The sequence below is a fragment of the Urocitellus parryii genome, chromosome 5 (genome assembly GCF_045843805.1).
Source record: "Urocitellus parryii isolate mUroPar1 chromosome 5, mUroPar1.hap1, whole genome shotgun sequence".
Taxonomy (NCBI): Eukaryota; Metazoa; Chordata; class Mammalia; order Rodentia; family Sciuridae; genus Urocitellus; species Urocitellus parryii.
The window spans coordinates 197,027,127-197,048,650 of NC_135535.1; the positions used below are offsets into that span (position 1 = coordinate 197,027,127).

General features: G+C 33.1%; 1 protein-coding gene across 1 annotated transcript in view; it reads left to right on the plus strand.

Moving 5' to 3' along the window:
* The window catches only part of Atrnl1 (attractin like 1), a 694,860-nt gene that overhangs the window by 118,506 nt on the left and 554,830 nt on the right, over positions 1–21,524 (plus strand). Inside the window, exon 10 of the mRNA XM_026389193.2 lies at positions 2,773–2,927. Coding sequence (XP_026244978.2) covers positions 2,773–2,927 — 155 coding nt within the window. The remainder of the gene's footprint in view (positions 1–2,772; positions 2,928–21,524) is intronic.

Here is a 21,524-nt window from a genome sequence, read left to right on the forward strand (position 1 = left end):
TTATTGTAGTCACACTGGAACCTAATTCCTTTGCCTTTTCCAGGACCACTGCTATTTTATTTATTAAGTCATTTGGCTGGACTCTTGTAGTGAAATTTGTTTCCTCCTCCATGTGCATATTCCAATGTTGTTCCTCAGAGTGTGTGGAGACACACTTTCACCCTTGGATGATAGTAATTTCAGCAAGGCTCTGTTTTTTTTCTCTAAGCTCTGTAAAGCTCTGCTTCTGTTATCACATCCAGCTGTTAGCCTCCACCAATTGCTGACTGATTGTTAATGTTTTTAGCAAGGCTGTGGGACTTAAAAAGCTTAATAGAATTCAATTAGAGAACTTTATAGGGTTGCCTTGGAGGTCTGTTCTGACCATAGGAGGGCTTTTATTAGCTGTCCCTTCCCCTGGTTCTCTCTGTTAAACTTCTGGTTTGCAGTTTAGCTCACTGTCTGTGAAGCTAATACTAGTCTTAATTGCATATAAGCAAAATCTCCATTGGTTTTGAGTCTGCAATTAGTCTTTTGAGTTTTTCCATCCTCTATTTTAAATGAAGTCAATTCCTTTAAGAGAGCTTTAGAGTTCCTTATCTTCTTAGTGTGGTTCTCTTCCTAAGCAAAACCTATGTGCTGAAACTCTGGGGTTGTAGGTAGGTGAACTTAGTGGCCTGGTTCCCATTGGATAGTATCACTCACTGCTTCCTGTGCAGGCAGTTACATGGGGATTGTGGCCTGTGGTACTCTAAGCTTGTCTTGTCTGGCTTTGAACCTCTGCCTTTTCAGTGAGGTAGGATTAAACATTATTGTTCTTGGCCTGCTGTGCCTAGTGGGTAGCTAACACCTATGAATCCAGCCTGGGTAGGGTAAGAGTATCCAGATTTTTCATGCTTTTTCCTGCAGTAGAGCTTCTGTAACCCAGAGCTGGAGGGCATGAAAAATGCTGGTATCCTAATACACTCTGTAAGATATCATTGGCCTGAACTAGAAGCTAAGGAGTGAAGGAGCTTTTTGTTTTTCCTTTTTGGGGTAGAAATTCTGTCATTCTGAACTGTGTGTGGTCTAGGGCGAGGAGGAGGGCAAGTAATGGAATATGTAATGGATTTGATGCCATACACTGTTAATATTCTTACCAAAATTTAGTAGCCATTCTTGAATAAAAATTCTTTAATTATTACTCTTTTACTTAAAAATTTCTGAGATCTTACATTTATATATATACATGTAACTAGTGATATACACACACACGTAACTAGTGTTAGCTTTAGCTTCTATGAATATATAATATATATGTATAATATATATTAAAACTAACTGCTAACTATAGTTCTTTCCCCTGGGAAGGTGTTTGAGAAAAGCCTCCTATTGTCATTCTGAAAGTCACCCTTACTTTTTTTTTTTTAAATTTAAAATTGTTGATAGACATTTATTTTATTTATTTCTTTATATGTGGTGCTGAGAATCGAACCCAGTGCCTCACACATGCTAGGCAAGTGTGCTACCGCTGAGCGACAGCCCCAGCCCCACCCTTACATTTTAAAGCATTAAAATAGCATTATAATCCACAATTTTAGAGATACTACTTATATAGTACTAACTATATATACTATACATATTTGTTTGGCCAGGTGTTTATTCATGGTAGTTATAAAATATTAATTCTTATTATCATTTGCCTATATTATATATTCATTCAGAGAAATTATAATTGTGAGCATATATTCATAGTACTTTCAATTACATTTTAATTAAAAAACCTGAATATTTACCATTTCTCAAAAATGCATTGTAATTTTAATTTTTAGGTACACACAAAAGTGTAGATGTGTCCCAAAATAATCTTGAGCAAAAGAACATACACACAAATGAGTATAATATATGTGTTCCATTTGTGTAATGTACAAAAACAGCAAAGCAAATCTATGCTCTTAGAATTGGAATAGTAGTAATGTTTGGTTTCATTTTTTTTATCTATTGCTGATTACTTAGTTGTGTTCATCTTGTGAAAGTTCACTGAATCTTAGACTTATGATATCTGCACTTTTGTGCATGTTATATTTAAATAAAAAAGTTTATTTAGGGGTCCATATGAGTTCTATAATTTCAACCAAATAGAATTTTTAGTAAGTTTACTATGGTTAACTTTTTACTTATTTTAGTATTTAAAAGCAATGATGTTTTGCATGTAAGTGAAATAAATGAAACCCAGAGAATCAAGGGTCATACATTTTCTCTCATGTGGAAGCTAGAAAGAATAAATAAATAATAAAACTGATATCATGAAATTAGAAAGGAGATCAGTAGTATAGAGAATGGGGGTCAGGGAGGGGGAGGAGGGAAGGGAAAGGGGGGTACTGGGGAATGAAATTTCCAAATTATGTTATGTGCATGTATGTATCACAATGTGCATATCACAATGAATCCCACTATTATGTATAGTTATAATGCACCAATAAAAATTTTTAAAAATTATGATGTTTTGGGCCTCTAGTTAAAGAAGACTTATTTCCTACCTTTATAAATGCAAAGATAATTCAAAAATGAATTGAGTTTTAACAATTCTGTTTGATACTTGTTTGAAAAGCATTTTATGATACTGAGAATATTCAATTTTTTAAAAAAATATTGAAGCTTAAGTGGTCATTTATAAATGGTTAAGAAAGCCTTGTTTTTTCCACAATTCTAGGAAAAATTCTATATGCAAATTCAACCCTTTATATAATTTATATATATAATCAGGGAGGTCTCTTTATCTTTTGTAATACATTTTTAAATTTTATTCTGTAGGACTATTTTGAAAGAAAGTGGGTTTGCCAGATATCTTCATTCAGCTGTTCTTATCAATGGAGCTATGCTTATTTTTGGAGGAAATACCCATAATGACACTTCCTTGAGTAACGGTGCAAAATGTTTTTCTGCCGATTTCCTGGCATATGACATAGGTATGTATCTGTTAGGATTGTATAAAGTAGGAAATATCAGAAAATTTCCCCATAAATATTCTCAAATACATTTGACAGCATGTTTATATGTCATTTTAGAGGTAAATTCAGTGATAGATTATGAATGGAATTCTCTCTAATTGCAGCAAAATAGTATTGGTGTAGAGCCAAGGGAACAGAAGTAGTGGAGTGAGTTAGTGGTGGATACAGAAAATAGTGAAATCCAGCTTTGAATGTCCTTTTTGAAGGCTTTTATATATATAATGTATCCCTCCCTATGTGAATACTGTATCAGTCTATTGTGTTTATTATTCTATTAATTTTGATAATGGATAAGATATGGAATGCTGTCAAATTATGTAAATTTCAAATAGTAGGAATGCATACATTTTAGATTTAGTAGGAATGAGAAAAACTGAATTTATATTAAATATTCCAGATACTAAATATAGGAATCTGATAGAACTAGATAAAGGAGTATGGAGAAGGTACAGCTAAAGAAATAAGATTGTCTATGAGACAAAATGAAAATGTATAACAAACCTCGGAATAGAAGAACTAAATAAGGTTTTCCCCCAGAGATTCAGAAATAAAGTACATTTATATTTTCCATTTAATTTAAATTATGCTACTGTCCTGTTGATTTCTGAATATTTAAATGTATTCATTTATTGAAATACTAAATTTAGCTATCCAGGAGCTCATTGTAATGACATCATTCCTTCTCTGTGTATTATATTATTGAGAAAATGTAGCTGATATTTAAAATATATTTAGCATTACTTAAGAGAACCTTCCAGGATGGCATAATGTAGTATACCAAATTGAGAATATCAGGAAACATTTTGATAGATAAAAATAAAGGAGACCAAAAAAATAGCACATTGAATAAGTGCTAGAAATATACATTTGCTCTTAAGCATAGTCTGCTTTGATAAATTATTCCAAGTGGCAGCATATGAAGAAATTTGTGACTATTAATTAGGCACATTGATATTTGTTGTGTTGTAAATTTGTTTTGTAGGAAATTACCAGTAATAAAGTTAAGTATATAAAACTGTGAGCATTGGTCTGTGATTAATCATTTGATCCTAAATAATTAAATCTTTTCCTTTTTTTTTTTTGGAGTGGTACTGGGAATTGACCCCAGGACCTTATGCATGTTAGGCAAGTGTGCCACCACTGCGCTAAGTTCCCAGCTCTTTTTATGTTATTTTAAGATAGGAAGGATCTCACTAAACTGTCAGTGCTTACCTCAAACTTGTTATCCTCCTATATCAGCTTCTGGGATAACTGGGATTATAGGTGCATACCAGCATGCTTGGATAACCTTAACCTTTTTGAAATAATAATTTGACATGGTGACTAATGATGAACATGAGACTGTCTCAGCATTTAGAAGCCTCATAAATTAGTATCTGGCATCCAGCAAAGCGGTTCAGATGAAACACTGAATCCAGGCTGGCAGTGACCTTGTTATGGTTTATTCTTGACATACTGAGGCTATCAGTATACTATTCTTGCAATGGTAATGAGATAGATTATTTTTCTGGAGGAAGATTAAAACTTTATTTATTTGTTCGTTCATTTTTCTTCTAGGGGAAGATATTAGGAAAAGTTTAGAATGTTGTTATTGTTAAAAATCCACCCAATGGGACTTCAAACTTGTAAAAGATTTTTCAAGGAGCTTCCACACAGTGTCTCTACTTTGATGAAGTATTTAATATTGAGCTACTTGGTAGCTGACATATTGGGGATTTATTTTTATTTCTTTTATATTGTTGAAGATTATATCTTAGGTCTTATGTGTCCAAAAATCTTACTAAGGTAAAGGAATATTAGAGGGTTTTGTTTCATAAAAGAGAGGAAGAAAGAGGTTAGATTATCATTATTCTAATTAGTACTGTTTTTATTAATTCCTTGTTAGCAGAGTGTGAGATACTATGCCAAGAGAATTATCTACAGAAATCTGTAATATTTCTAACCATGTAACAAGATGTTATTGTCCTCAGAATATTAAACAGACAAGAGTAACAGAAACTTATCTGAAATTATATAGGTCCTAAGTGATAGATTAGCCTTTTGTAACTCCTGAAACTTGTGCTAGTCTTCCTATTCAACTACATCATGCTTATTGATTTGGTCCATTGTATGTTTTTAATTCCACATATATTATCAGACACCCTATATTTAGTAATGTTTGATTTTTAATGCTGTAGATAGAAGAAAATATCAATTTTATTTTTTAAACAAACTGTTGAGACAAGAGGAAGGATGACATATTTTAAACAGTTTTATATTTTAACATAGGATTTTTTTTTGGCCCTGAGCTAATAATATTGACAACAAACACACAAAAGGCAGCCATGTAAATCAACATAGAGTGAAAGTTTTTTTAATCTTATTTGATGATTCGTATATATTTCCCAGTAAACTTCCCCCATATAGCTTGTGTTTATCTTCCTAGGATGGTAGCACCCAGTGTTGGGAATATTTTCTTGAGAAAATTATTTTTCATACATTAGAAAATGTCTTTCACAATAATTATTTTCCTTATGGAGTAGGTTTTGTGGAAATGGATAAGAAGCATCACAAAGTGAACCAAATAGAAAATGGATCTGTTTTGAAAAAATATGTTGCTTATTTTTCTCTTCAGTATGGTATGCTAGGACTTTTTAGTATATTTAACTGTAATGCACCTGATGACTTAGTGGCTTGCATTGTTATATGATTTTTAAATGAACAGGAATATTTGGGCCAATTCTAATTTTTCTGCTCTAAAATGTACAATTTCAACTTTAGGACTCTAATCAGTTATATACTATTAGTATCATTAATCTTTAAGATATGACCTTGCCTTCACTGTTCTCATTTTATTGTGCATGATAGATGTAGAGAGTATATGTTAGTGATTTTCAGACATGGCTATACCTAGGCATTTCTGTGAAAATTGTTGGGAAATAAACACCTGAACTATATAATCAGATTCTTTGATATTAGGTCCTGGACATCTGTTTTCAAAAAGTAACTGAAATACAGCTAATAATAGAACCAGAGTTAGTGAATGAGTCTGGATCAACTGTAACATATAACACAATACATACTTAATGTTCTTGTTTGTAAATCTAGCATGAAGTCAAATTTTAGAATATGAAAAAGATATTCATTTTTGTTGTTATTGTTGGTATTATTATTGCTTTCAGAAAGCCACCATGATACTCTTTTTAAGATTAAAGAGATCTTTTTACTAAAGATAGTCTTCTATTCAGAATTCAGATAGAATTCTAAACAAGATGAAAAATAGCTTATTAATATATTTTTCTTTAGGAAGATAATACAAGATAACAGAAACATGAAAATATAATTTCCTGAGTTAGATTATTTCAGATTCAGGCAAGGATAAGATTTGTATGAGAAATATATCTTGCAGAAAGAAGACTAGCTGACACTTCAAACCAGATTGAATTAATAATGGCGTTTAAAAATAAATTTCCTGAACATGAAGGTTTTACTTATGATATTAATTTCTTGGTAGATGATTATTTAAAAACAAAGTTAATAAAAGCTGAAAAGTAATTCTGTATGTGAAGGAATATAATTTTAATTGGTAATTCAGAATAATGTATATGCTTAGCCATTTTATAATATAGTGCAGTCATAGTTCCATTACCCTTAAAAAAATCAATTCATTTATGAAGCATAGCATACATGATTTTGTATGAACCCTGTGGAGTGACATTTATGTAGGTGTATAGAATGGATACAGTTTTGTAAGGCATATAATTTCATCGCAAAATCATATTCAAATTAAATTATCAATTTTTAGAATAATCCAACAAAATGGTCAAATTTCCAGCTTGCTTACTCTTTATGTTTATAATTATTTTTGTTTTTTGAAGGTTATTTTATTAGTTTCTCTTTCTGTTGATATTTATCTATGCATTTATGAGTTTTTAGGACTCTTCCTTGATTGAAATTGGTTGTCACTTGCCTGACCACCTAAAATAATTTTGTATTATTTTAGGAAAACCCTTAAAATCATTCACACATTTTTTTTCTCCCCCTGAAGTAGCCAACCACTGACTATTTTAAGCTGTATCCTTTGTTCAAGGTGTTATTTTTTTCCCTCTGGGTAGTAGCTTTTTTTTTTTTTTAAACCAAGCCAATAATTTTTTTAAAAAGAGTGATTTTTCATTTTGACAAAGGGGAGAACTATCTGTGTAAGGTTTTATATAGTGCTTGGTACTTTATACATGCTTTATAATGTAATTCTTAACTATCTAGCATGTGTATTATTAAATTCAATTCATAGGGAAGACAGTGTTATTTACCATGGTTAAATCCAAAGTCATATAGGTCATAAGGTGGCATATTCAGAATATGAAGTGAAGTCTAAGTTCAAAGTGTTCAAAATATATGTATGAAGATTTGAATTTGGTGTCAACATACCTTATATACAAACAGAGATATGAAAAATTGTGGTATGTATGTGTATTAAGAATGTAATGCAAAAAAAGTACATGTATAATGGCATAATTTAATGTGAACATACTTTATATTCAGAGTTACAAAAACTTGTGCTATAAATAGGTAATAATGAGTGTAATGCATTCCACTATTGTCATGTATGTAAAAAATAAAAAAATAAATTAACTCAAAGTGTTTTGAGCCTACCACTATACTATGATGTTAGTTTTTCCTGATCTAACAGGAAAATTTTGAATGATCTTTTAATTGGGATGATGACATATGATATTTATTAATATAATGAAAAACTCAAAAATATTTTTTATCTCTAGATTTAACATCCATTTGGATTTTATTATGCCTGCTCCCTCCCACAAAATAGAAATAATGATCAAGGTAGAAAATCAAGGAGAAAGAAATTAATAATAAACAATGAATCTCTTTTTTTAAAAAAATATTTATTTATTTATTTTTGTTGTAGTTGGACACAATATCTTTATTTATTTTTATGTGGTGATGAGGTTCGCACCCAGGGTGCGCACTTGCTAGGTGAGTGCTCTACTGCTGAGCCACAACCCCAGCTTCTAAACAATGAATTTCTATCTTTAACAAATCTCTAAGCATTTTGAGAGATTGGTTGGGAAACAAAAAAAATTATAAAGATTTTTGAAAGAAAACATACACTGAAAGGGAATTTTTTAAAGGTTTTAATGAAACCCCTGGGCGGGGGAAAGGCCGGAGAATATAGTAGTATATTTAAACTCAAATATTTCAAATATAATATTAATAAATAGAGTCCAACATGTTGCAAAAGTATAATAAACTATGACCAAGTAGAATTTATTCTAGGGATTCAGTTATTATTTATTTTCAGGAAACTTACAATTATAATTTTTATATCAAGGCTATTGAAGCCAACAAGAAATATCATTGTCTTTTAAAATACTGTAAACTGATTTCAGTTAGGATTGGGAGTCAAATAGTATTGCCAACCTTTCCTGCCAGAGAGTAGGAAAATCCTTGAATGTTTATTGCATGAAAGCCAGGGAAAAAAATCCTGAGGGGATGCTATAAGTATTTATGAGATATCCTAGGGGACATTGTGCACATTTAGAATGTTGAAAGAAGTTTTGACCTACAGGAGAAGATAAACAAAATCTTAGTGAAGTACCATCATTTAAGGGACAATGGAAAAAAACTTTGGGCAATATTCAGAAAGTTTACTCTTCTATTACAAATGAGTTGAAATGGTTAATATTTTTTTTATATCCATTTCATTTTAAGTACAAGAATTTGAAATATGAGCGTTTTAGACTCATGCACATAAAATCTGTTTTATGTGCTATACAATATAAATTTACAATATTAATTTATGATCTGGCATTTAAAATGGAATATTAGCAATTTTCAAGGTTTTTCTGTAGAGCATAACAAATGCATATTTTTATGGAAAGACATGAGAATTTGTAGAAAAATTAGGCGATCAATATGAGTTTTCTATCTGTATTATTTTATGTTCAATTGCTAAGCTAATATCTGAGTTTCAACTTGAGTTCTTTTTGTAATTGTGGCCAGCCTCATGGGTAAATAGTTCTGATGATATAGTATTATTTGTTGAAATTTGGTTTTGAGAGAATAGTAACCCTGATTTTTTTGATATATATAAAAACTCTTGATATATATATATATATATATATATATATATATATATATATATAGTTTGTAAACTGATACCTTGTAGCATAGAATTTAGGGAAAAATCTTTATTCCAGAGAATATATTTTATTTATTTATTTTCTGTGGCTTTTCTGTTGGTATGAAATGGTATTTCTGTCCATTTTCATGATGTCATTAACTATATAGAATTTACTCTAGTTTTGTTTGGCCTTGAATTGAGTATGCAGTGAGACTAATAATGTAGAAGACTTCATAATGTAAGAATGGGAATAGACTACATATCAACAAGTTAAATTACTTTAACATTGATTTTTAAGACATTTAATTTTTAACCAAATATAAAACTGGCATATTTACATTTCCTCCTGTTATCAGAGCAGAATGGATTCCCCATATGGCCATAACTATAAGATGAGGGAGTGGTACTGGTGCAGAAATGGTGGATGACATGGAGCTTGGACTACCTGCTTATGTAGATTGCTTGTACCCTGTGGTCTTGATCATACTTGATCTTGGATACTATGTCCACCTTGAGTTCTTATTGGTGTCAGAGCCAACTCATGATGAAAAACTTGGAACAATGGTCATTTGATTATCTGTGGCCAGGCATTCTGTCTCTTCCAGAGTCCAGTAGATGAATAGAGGTGTATAATTTTCTACTCCAAATGGCATGGTTTTTGACATGTGTGTAGTCTGTATGGTGACTTTTCACTGGGTCTTGTCATAAATTTCACTTGCTACCTTTTCCAGCAGTAACATTACCAATAGCTGGAGTGACTACTGGGTCATATGTCCCTAGCTATAGCATTGCTTGCAGTGTAGCCTGGACCTTCAGCAGTGCTCTTCTTGTCCTCCATTGCCATCTAGTCAGAGCTGACAGTCCTATGCTGTCTTCCAGTGTGGGGATTGGAATAGTATTCTTAAGAGTGGAATATGATGCCTTTTTAGAACTCAAAGAGAACCTGGGTATAGAGGCAGGTACTTATAGTCCTGGCACTTGAGAATCTGAGTGGGAAGATCACTTGAGTTCAAGAGTTCAGACTCAGCCTAGGCAACATAAAGATAATCTTAAAAAGACCGAAAAAGAAAAACAAAAGTTACACAGAACTCAAAGAGGCCTGCCAGATGGTTTGTTTCCTTCTTTGTAAGTGGAGTTGTGAGATAAAATAGTTTGAGTTTTAATTCACATAAGATGGTTCAGAATGTTCTTGACCACTGGACCCCTAAGTAGTTCACCAATATGGAAAGTCTCTAATATTTTTAGGTTTTAATCTTCTACCCCTTGAAGCATGTATGTCTTAAATCCTCCCTTGCATTAGTTATTCTTGCTCACCTGGTCCAAATAGTATGTTGTCACAAATGTATAGTCTGGTACAGTATTTTGTAAGCTATTCAGTTGGATATCTTTGTTATGACAAAAGGAGAGAGAAATAATATTATTCTGAGGCAAAATTGTGAAGTATAATATTTTCTATTCCATGTGAACTTTCAGACTGTTATCAACTCTTGTTTTATAATAAGATTAACAACTCATTTGACAGTTCAATGGCTGTGTTAGTAAGGTCTAACAAATGTATGTATCTTGTGTGGTGCCTGCACTTTAGGCTATTACTTGGTAGTGGGCAATTGTTATCCTTTAGACTTTGTTTGGTTTTCAGGGCCCAGACCAATTATGTAAATGGAAACTCGATAGTTTTTGTCCTGGTGCATTCTTTAGGTTCATTAAGCTGATATTAATTTCTGTCACCCACTCTTTCTGGAATGTAATATTTTAAAATTTATTACATTGCCTCAGGTATAGCACTTCCAGCAGTTTCCATTGTGATAATCAAGGACCATTTGCCAAGCATATGTATTTCAGTGACTTATTCAGGGACTCCTGGGTGAATCTATGCCCCAGTAGACCCACTTTGAGCAAGACCTTTTCCCAGATGCTATTTATTTCCTTATTTTCATGTATCCCTGCTATACAGAGAGGCAGTGGTAGCATTTCATATTTCTCAATATCAGTATTGATTCAGACCTGTATTCAACAGTACTCGAAATGTTTGCATTGTCTTTCCCTCTAGGATTCGGTTACCCAGTGAAATTACTCTAAGTAATTCGAGGAAGAACTTGGGGATTTTCACATATACTTGCAGTGGTATAGGAGGATCCTATCTCTTGGGTCCCAGAACTTTATAATTATTAGTTCTGGTTTTCAGAAATAGCTCAAGTCCAGAAACTGAGTGATGAGTTGTGACTTTTTTCGTAGCATCTGCCATTAATGTCCTGATAATTTATCCTTCATTTTTTTTGATTATGTAAGTTAGGTAATGCTCTTCTTGGCTGCATATGTATTTTCCTTCTAGGAATGCTGTGTTTTGTTAAACATCTGTATAATTCTGTTGGTTCCCCTGCCTGATACTTTGTTTGACTTGCTACTCATTATGGTAATTATCCTGTACTTGGATTGGATTCCAGTGGTTAAGTATCTCTAGTTGGCTTCCATTGTCCTGTGTCTCTATCACCATCAGTTTTATCCTGTGAAGTAGTCATTGCATTCTTAGTGAGGCTGGCTAGTGACTCTTTCACCATCACATTCTTCATGGCTTTGGTAAATGGCATACCTTCTGGCTTTTTTTTGTAGATACAATGACCTGTTAGCTTTTCTGGCACTCAATGGTATATTCATTCCAGAATGCTTACATCCATAGATTTTTAAAAATTCCTTGCTATGGCATTTCTGGCATTTTGACTTTACTTGGCATCGGCTATATTTCCCCAAATTTCTAGATTCATCTAACAGTAAATTCACACCATCTCTTGGCATTTTTGTTGGAGGGATAAATCCTGCGTCTTGGGAGAGTACTTTCAAATCAGTAAATTCACTCTAATTCAATAATATGGTTCTAGCCACCTTGGCCAAGCTCCCCTCTGCACTTGCTACTTTGTATATTCCCTTAGCTCCTACCAATATATGCTTTCTGGGTCTTATAGATCCTTTGAGGTTTAGTATCTTTCTTTCCATAGCTGTCCTAGCTCTGGATGAGTTAGGCTGATACCTCATACAATCTAGACCCAGTGGTTAGTAGGGGAAGTGTGAGCAGATTCTGAGCTAGGGCACAGGTCTTCCTGGATAGAAGCCTCTGCGATGTGTTCAAGCAAAAGGTGAGGGCTTTTAGGAAGATAGGATGATGTACTTCTATAGCTTCAGATGATTTAGGAAATTTTGGGAATTCGGAATTTGACAAGATTTCCACAGGTAACAATTTAGATGTTCTCATTCCATGTATCAGTTCTTTTTCTTCAGGGCCTTGACCTTCGGATAACAGGCCTTCTAATTGGCAGACCTTCCATAACTGATAGTCTCTTTATATGAAACTAAGAAGACCCTCTGTCTTTCTTAGCCTTTCATTAAGTGCGGCTAAGCAGTGGGCCTGCAATTTTAGTATCATAATAGTTACAGTTTTCCTCATACTTAAAAAAAAATCTACTGAACTCTTTATTGAAATATTATACACATTCAGAAAAAGCATATATTGTCCATAGTCAAGTAGATGAACTTTTATAAAGTCAATGGCATCAAGGCAATTACTACTTAGATAAGACAGTTACTAACAACATGCCACAATCCCTCTCTGCTCCCAATTTGAAAAAGTCTTTTGACTTTTATCACCATCAAATAATGTTGCCTTATTTTATTTTTTTATGCCTCTTATGTATACAATATTACATAATTTTTCAAATTTAACTGGAGGCATTCTAATTATACATAATAATGGGATATGTTATGATATATTTGTATATGCACATAATAAAAATTTGGTCAATTTTATTTTTTTCCTTTAAGCCTTGAATTTTTTTAGCTTTATTGATTTTATTTTTTTAAATACATGACAGTGGAATGCATTACATATATTACATATATAGAGTACAATTTTTCATATCTTTGGTCAATTTGGTCCATTTTATTTCCTGATACCTCCTTTTTTCCTCTCCTCCTTCCTCTTACACTTCTCTTACTCCTGTAGTTTTCAAAGAAATGTTACTAAACATCTGGAGTATTCCTTTCCATTCTAAGTTATTATTCTTAATCTGCCACTGGTTTAAGTTTGAGCAATTGAATGATTGGCCTCTGTGTTAAGGCTGTCTGTGCTCCACCTATCACCAGTAATGGATTGTTCTTTGCTAGTCTGGTAATACGTGATCTAGTTTCTAAATTCCATCTTACTACTTACTTTTTTGTACCACTCCTTGGCCCAGTCATAGTTTGGGTTTTCTGGGAAGCAGACTCTGGGATAAGAGTGTAGTATTCATGATGTTCATTAGAATATCCTAAGAATCAATGGCTTTGAGAGAGCTGAGGGGATTAAACAGAATTAGACAAAGGCAAAAGTTGAGTTGTGGTCCTGAGCAGATAACCTTAACCCCTCAAGGATCTCTGGAGGTAAAGTTGGTGATCAGAGCTATCCCATGTTGGGCTGAAACGGCCAAGGCTTTATACCCCTATATTGATCAAACATTGCATGTGGATCATTTTTGGTAGAGTGTGACTAAGTGAAGTGGGCCTCTGCTACTGAGGCAGTTTCTGAAATAACATACAACTGATAACTATTCACTGGTCCCTGATGATGATCTGAGCAGCACATATCCATGTCTACCACAAATACTTGAAGTTCAGAAGATTTACTCTGAATAATTTATTTTTTCTGGAAATAGGATCTGGAATGTCCCCCCCTCCCCCACAAAGCTGATATGTTAAAGGCATGGTCCCCATGCAACAAGTTCAGAGATGGGATTTATAGGCAATGATTGAATCATGTGGGCTCTGACCTCATCAGATAGATGGAGTTGGATCTAGTTAGAGGGACTAGGTCACTGGTGATGTGACCTGGAAGAGTTTGTCTTCTCCATAGCCAGTCCCTTGCTCTTTCCCTCTCTCCTTCTCTCTTCACCATAATGTTTTGCCACACTTTGCCGCAGTCTTGGCTGGGCACAAGATCACAAGCCACTCACAGCTTTGTAGATTCAAACAGCAATTCTTTATTCCCAAACTCACACCAGCCCTCTACAAACACGTTCTGGGGAAATCCAAGTTCTGCCGCCGCACAATTCACGTCCCAAATACTTTATGAATTCCACGAGAACTCAACGGGTACTCAGGCAGCAGGAACTCCCTATTCCCAGCAGCAATAACCTTAAACCTGGAAATTCCCTAAACCCAGATTGTCTTAAACCAGGAATGCCTTAAACCCAAATTATCCTAAACCGGGATACTTCCTAAAACCTGCAGGATACACCCTAAACCTGGATCCACCCTCGTCCTTGAGCAGGGTCACCTTTCTCAAACACACATGCAATGTCACAGCAAATTTCCAAGGCAAGTCCATTTAACATGGGGTACGCTGGCAAGGAAATTTCGATGCGTCATTCCTACTTGGCAATGGCCCTCAGCAACACTTCATGCTCAGATCAGTGGAGTTGGTTGATCATGAACTGAAATCTCTGAAACTGTGAGCCAAAATAAACTTTTACTTCTTTAAGTTGTTTTGTTGGGTATTTTGGTCACAGAAATGCAAAGCTGATTAACACATTTATTTCTGGTTAAAAGGCAGATTTGTGGGCTGACAACACTTAGGAACTCAGAATGACAGAGGCCATGGGCTTCTTCAGTGTCTTTCATTGGTTAGCAAAGGGTTGCATCCAGTTTGCAGTTCATTGGCATACTCAACATCTAGAGATTGGGAAATAAAACTTCACCCTCTGCCTGAAGGAAGAGTCCTGGAATATTTGTTGAATATAACCAGTGTCTACCATAAATATTGTATATGATTCTTTTTAAAGATTTAGTATAATTAAAGGTGATGTCTTAGAAATAGTAATGACTTCTTCATTTTCTACTGCTACATATGTTAAAAGACAAAGAACTTCTAAAGTAGAATTGTTTTATTATTTATCTACATTATTTACTGTCATGTATAATTAAATTTTTATTACTGTACTATAATGTTTTTCTGCAGGGATTTGCATACTTTTAAAGCCAGTGTTTTTTTATTTCCATGAAGTTAATATTTGTATATAAAAAGCTATATTGATGGTGTGATGAGGCGATTTAATAGAGTGGTAAAGAAAATCTGTTTTTTAAAAATTTTTTTCTAATTGTTATACATGATAGTAGAATGCATTATAATTCATATTACACATATAGAGCACAATTTTTCATATCTCTGGTTTTAAACAAAGTATATTCACACCGTTTGTGTCTTCATTTGATGTTTGACCTTGAGGAAATTACCTAATGATCTTGTTTCCTTATCTATAACAAGTTGACAAGAATATTTACTCCTTAGTTGTTTTAAGAATTAAATAATATATAACACTGATTAATAATTGAGATGTTATTTTTATTAGGTTAAAGGGTATTATGGCCACTCATATTAGAAAACTTAACCACTTAAAAAGACTAAGATTTTGAAAATTTTAGTTAACTTTTTTTTTTGGGTGGTTTTGGGGATTGAACCACTCAATCAATTGAACCTGTCACTGAGTTACATCCCCAGAACTTTATTTTTTGTTTTGAGACAGGGTCTTACTAATTTGCCCAGACTGAAAGAAGTTGCAGTCCTCCTGCCTCAGCCTCCCAAGCAGCTGGGATTACAAGTGTGTGCCACCACAAGTTGATACTCTTTAAGTTAATATTATTGTAGTAATTTAAAATTTTTTTCTACTGTGACAAACAATTATGTGCTTTTCCTTTGGGGATTTTCATAACACTCTTTAATAACCCCCCCTTAATACTGTTGTAATGCCTTTAGGGCTGGAACTCAGTCTTATTCAACTTCATATCCATACCATTATTGTGTCCTAGAGTCATTATTACATCAAAGTTGAGTTACTTAGATAGTGACAATTCTTTTTCCTAGGTTTTATGTAAGTCTATTCTCCTAAATTTTGTAGATTTTCCTTCTATTCTTAGTTAAGAACAGTTGATTTTTCTCAGTTTTCTTTTCTTTAGACTGAAGCACTCAAGGCAATTCATCTTTTTACTCTTGGCTCTAATTTTTAGGATATAATATTATGAAGAAATATGGCTTGTAGAATAAGTTCTTTTGGTATTCAACATGGCTACTCAATTTATTATCTTCAGTTTTTAGATGTGTGAGCAAATATGACCTTAATAGGAAGAAACTCACTAAAACAAAGAACATCTTGGAAGCCAAGTACTTTTGAGAAGTCTTGCTCATTCATGTTATCAGTATGATTGAGTCAGTAGATAAGTGATCTGATCGGTTGTATCACACTGACTTTAAGTCTTGGACAAGCTCCCAGTATTCCTTTTATTTCATTAAGGGGCTTGTTTACTTTATTTTTTATTTATTTTTCAATTTTTAAAATTTACTTTTTAAATGAATTACAATTCTTATTACATATATATAGCACAACTTTTCATATCTCTGGTTGTATATAAAGTACGTTCACACCAATTCGTGTCTTCTACATGTACTTTGGATAATGATGGTCATCACATTCCACCATCCTTGCTAACCCCCTGTCCTGTCCCTTTCCCCCTCACCTTTCTTTCCTATCTAGAGTTCATCTATTCCTCCCATGCTCTCCATCCCTACCCCACTTGAATCACCCTCCTTAATCAGAGAAAATATTTGGTACTTTTTTTGGGGGGGGATTGGCTAACTTTAACTTCACTTAGCATTATCTTCTCCAACACCCTCCTTTTACCTGCAAATGCCATGATTTTATTCTCTTTTATTGCTGAGTAATATTCCATTGTGTATGTATGCCACATTTTTTTTTTATCCATTCATCTATTGAGGGGCATCTAGGTTGGTTCCATAGTTGAGCTATTGTGAATTGTGCTGCTGTAAACATTGATGTGGCTGTGTCCCTGTAATATGCTGTTTTTAAGTCCTTTGAGTATAGACTGAGGACAGGGATAGCTGGGTCAAATAAATGGTGGTTCTATTCCCAGTTTTCCAAGGAATCTCCATACTGCTTTCCATATTGGCTGCACCAATTTGCAGTCCCATCAGCAATGTATGAGTGTACCTTTTTCCCAACATCCACACCAACACTTATTGTTGCTCTATATCAGTGAAAATACTCTGAGAGGGAAATCAGGGAAACTACCCCATTTACAATAGCCTCAAAAAATAAATCAACAAAAGAGGTGAAAGATCTATACAATGAAAACTACAGAACCCTAAAAAAAGAAATCAAAGAAGACCTTAGAAGATGGAAACATCTACCTTGGTCTTGGATAGGCAGACTTAATATTATCAAAATGACCATACTACCAAACCACTATACAGATTTAATGCAATTTCAATTTAATGCAAGAAGATCAAAGTCCCATTAGCTTCCTCATAGAAATAGGAAAAGCAATCATGAAATTCATCTGGAAAGATAAGAGACCCAGAAGAGCTAAATAAATCCTTAGCAGGAAGAGTAAAGCAGGTGGCATCACTGTACCAGACCTTAAACTATACTACAGAGCAATAGTAACAAAAACAGCATGGTATTGGCACTAAAACAGACTGGTAGACCAATGGTACAGAATAGAAGACAGAGTCTAACCCACAAAATTACAATTGTCTTATATTAGAATCATATAATATGTGGTCTTTCTTTAATATTTGGCTTCTTTAACTTAGTGTGTTTTCCTGGTTCATCCATAATACCTCTTGTATCAGTGTATCATTCTTTTTATGGCAGAATAATAATGTACTTTCATTAACTGGTCAGATTCCTCAGTATTTATATACTAGAATTTGGTTATCTATTATCTGTTTATGGACATTTGGGTTGTTTCCACCGTTTGATTATTGTGATATATGCATGTATTTTTTTTGTGTGTGTTTATGTGTGTACCTGTTTCAATTCTTCTAAGTATATACCCAGGACTGGAGTTTCTAGGTCATATGGTAATTTTGTTTCATTTTTTTGAGGATCCATCCTCCACAGTGCCTGCACCATTTTGCATTCCCATTAGCAATGTATTAGGGTTTCTGATGTAATTTCGATACCATATCTTCTTTAGAGTTCTTTTCCTCAGGCTATTCCCATCTTATTCTCTGCTACAACTATGAAAACTGCTTTAACTCCCCTTACGCCCATTTTACCCATTGGGAAAACAGATAAGATAGAAATCGAAACTAATTAAGGGGGAGACTTTCAATTAAACGTAGCAGATTGAATACATGTGTTCACTATATTTCAAGCTGCTCCTAACATGCCACTTGAACCTTGAATAAAATCATGGCGTTTGCAGGTAAATGGATGGAGTTAGAGAAGATACTGCCAAGTGAAGTTAGCCAATCCCCAAAAATCAAATTTTGAATGTTTTCTTTGATATAAGGAAGCTGATTCATAGTGGAATAGGGAGAGGGAGCATGGGAGGAATAGACCAACTCTAGATAGGGCAGAGGGGTGGGAGGGGAAGGGAGGGGGCAAGGGATAATTAATGATGGTTGAATGTGATGATCACTATTATCCAAAGTACATGTATGAATTGGTGTGATTATACTATGTATACAACCAGAGATATGAAAAATTGAGCTCTATATCTGTAATAAGAATTGTAATGCATTCCACTGCTATTTATAAATAAAAATAAAAACAAACAAACAAAGAAGATATGAAGAACACATTAATGGCAGCAAAAAGAGTGATATAAGACAAAAAGTCTAAAACTGAAAAACAGCAAAAAAGCAAGTGATATCTGACCTGGAAGAACCTAAGATAGCTGGAATCTAAGCTAACATTCTGAAAGAAGAACATATGTAACATGGAAGCCGAACAGCTCTTACAAATTGGAGTAGAGTATGTCTAAAAACAAGGATGCATGTGGGCCTGAAAATAGAAATTTTGATTAAAACCCCATAAATTTAGCTGTTCAGTCCCCAAATCCCTTTCCTATCCTGTATAGCTGACTATGTGCCTGGCTTCCACACTACTTGAAGATAGATTTATTCTCTGCAAATGTTGACCAAGATACTAATACTTAATGTTACTAAGCATGACTAAAGGTGTAAGTACTATTTTGTAAACAGTGAGATTAAGTATTCACACTTAGTAGTAAGACAGGTAGTTCCCTTCATTCACTTAAATTTTAGAATGCTATTAGCCAAATTTATTGCTTCCAAGTAGGAGATTGGTGAATTTACCTTGTGGAATCTGACCAGCTGTAGAAAGCACATATAAATGTTGACGATTGGAGGCCTCCGACTGTAATGCCCCCTTCTGATGAGAATCCCAAGTCAATTTGTCTTACCTAGGCACAAAATTCCCATTTTTCTAGTGCTTCCCTCTTAAATTTGAAAGGATAGCCAGTTATCATTTAGATATTTGCAAAAAACTATTGTTTATTTTTTCAAAATGTTGTGAAGGATAAAAGAAATTGAGATAATGTAGGGAAGATTATAACTTCAGTCTTTATGGACATATCTTACATTCATGAGTTAAAAGTGTGAATTTTTTTAATAAAAATAGATTATTCAAAAAAGGAAAATGGGCTCCTAGAAATAAAAATTTTGAAAGTAAATCAATTGATGATTTGAAGATAAGGTGAGTATTATTTACAATGGTCAGGTAGAAACTAGGATAAAAACATAAGAAATTTGATTATTTTAGAAAACTTGATTTTTGAGTAATAGATGTTATAAAAATAACATAAAATTTTAAATGAAGAGGAAATTACAAATCAGTAATTCAAAATACATTTCAAGAATTGTAGTATATGTGTTTGAAGAATAAAAGAGGTCAACAAGCCCCAGAAAAATAAAGACACCAAAATTCAACCTGAAAAGTAGAGATAGAAGAGACTAAAAGCTTCTAGAAAAAAAAAAATCAATAATGGGACTCAATAGCACAGCACCCTGAAAAATCAATACAAAATTCCCAAAGACAGTGGATAACAGCTTCAATATCTGAAAATTCTTTCCATGTTAGAATTTTAAGCTCAACCAATTAATACTAAGCATTAGAGTAGAATAAAGACATTTTACAAATTGTAGTTCTCAAAAGTATAGTTCCAATGTATGTTTTCTCTGGAAATGATGTTTACTATATTTTTCTAAAATATTGTGTTAAATAAATATATACAGATAAAAATGGAGTCTAAGAAAAATTGTAATAAAAATATACAATGCTACATGTCTTACTTGCAAATCATATTGATTTAAATAAAGTTATAGATATGCAGGTTGTCTGGAGAGGGAACACATGTCTATGACTGTGTAAGAGCTCATCTTTATTTTCTAAAGATGGCAGCCAGGGATATTGTCTGAAACTGAGAATGAAGAAATCTATTTAGAGTAAGGAAACAAATACAAAAGTAATCCTAGCTATTTATTCAGAATTGAAAGTGCTGTTCTCTGTGATTCTGGAAAAGGCATTGGTAAGATAGGGAGCTAGGGACTTTTCCTTGATAAGCCTTACAGAGTTATTTGACTTTTAAACTTTGCATATGTATATCTTTAGTTAAAAACAAGAAAAATAAGAAACCACAATAGGAAAAATATTAAATGATACATAAATTAGTGGGTCAAGTATAGATATTCAAAAAATTGTCTGGCAAAATTGGCAGATGGAGTATACTTGGAAATATCCAAAATTTGACATATGGGAAAAATTCAGTTAAAGCCCTACATCATATACAAAAATAAGTTCAGATGGGTTGAAAGCCAAAACAGTTAAAGCAAAACTGAAAAACCTTTAGAGGAAAGTTGGAGATGATTAAAATCTTGAGTTATAGAATAAGAAGCAAAAAATCACAAGGATGATGATAAATTTAATGTATAAAGCTTCAGTAAAATGAGACTCCATAATTAAATGAAAACAAGCTATAGTAGGGGAGAAGACATGGTAATACATATTCTGTAGTCAGTGGTGGATTTATATTCAGAATGATTTAAAAAAAAGAATGCTTTAAATTATTAAGAAAAAGACAAAAAGATAATAGGAAAATGGACAAAAGTCTTCAACAATAATTTCACAGAGGAATGAAAACGACTCCAGCAAACATAAAAAGTTATCCTACCAATAATTGGAAAAATGCAAAATAAAGCCATTTTTATCACATTACTAAATTAAAGTCTGATAAGGCTACATGTTGGAGAGAAGATGAAATGAATAACTGTCAGTTACTTTGGGAACCAAATTGACAAAATTTAGTAAAATTGAATTTCTGTGTTTTCTTAAATATGATAGTAATTTTTCTCTTAGAAACCTATCTAGAGATATTCTCAAAATGTGCACAAGAAGGTGTGTGTAACAGTGAATATACCAACATGAACTGTAATAGGAAAAATCTGAAAAATAGGCTAAGTTACCATTAGTAGTTTAGTGGATAATATTTGGTCTAGTAATAGAATTAAATGTTATAACATGTTTAGAATGAACATAGAGTATCATATGTATCTATAAATCTAAATGAGTTTTGTAGTTGACATGTGT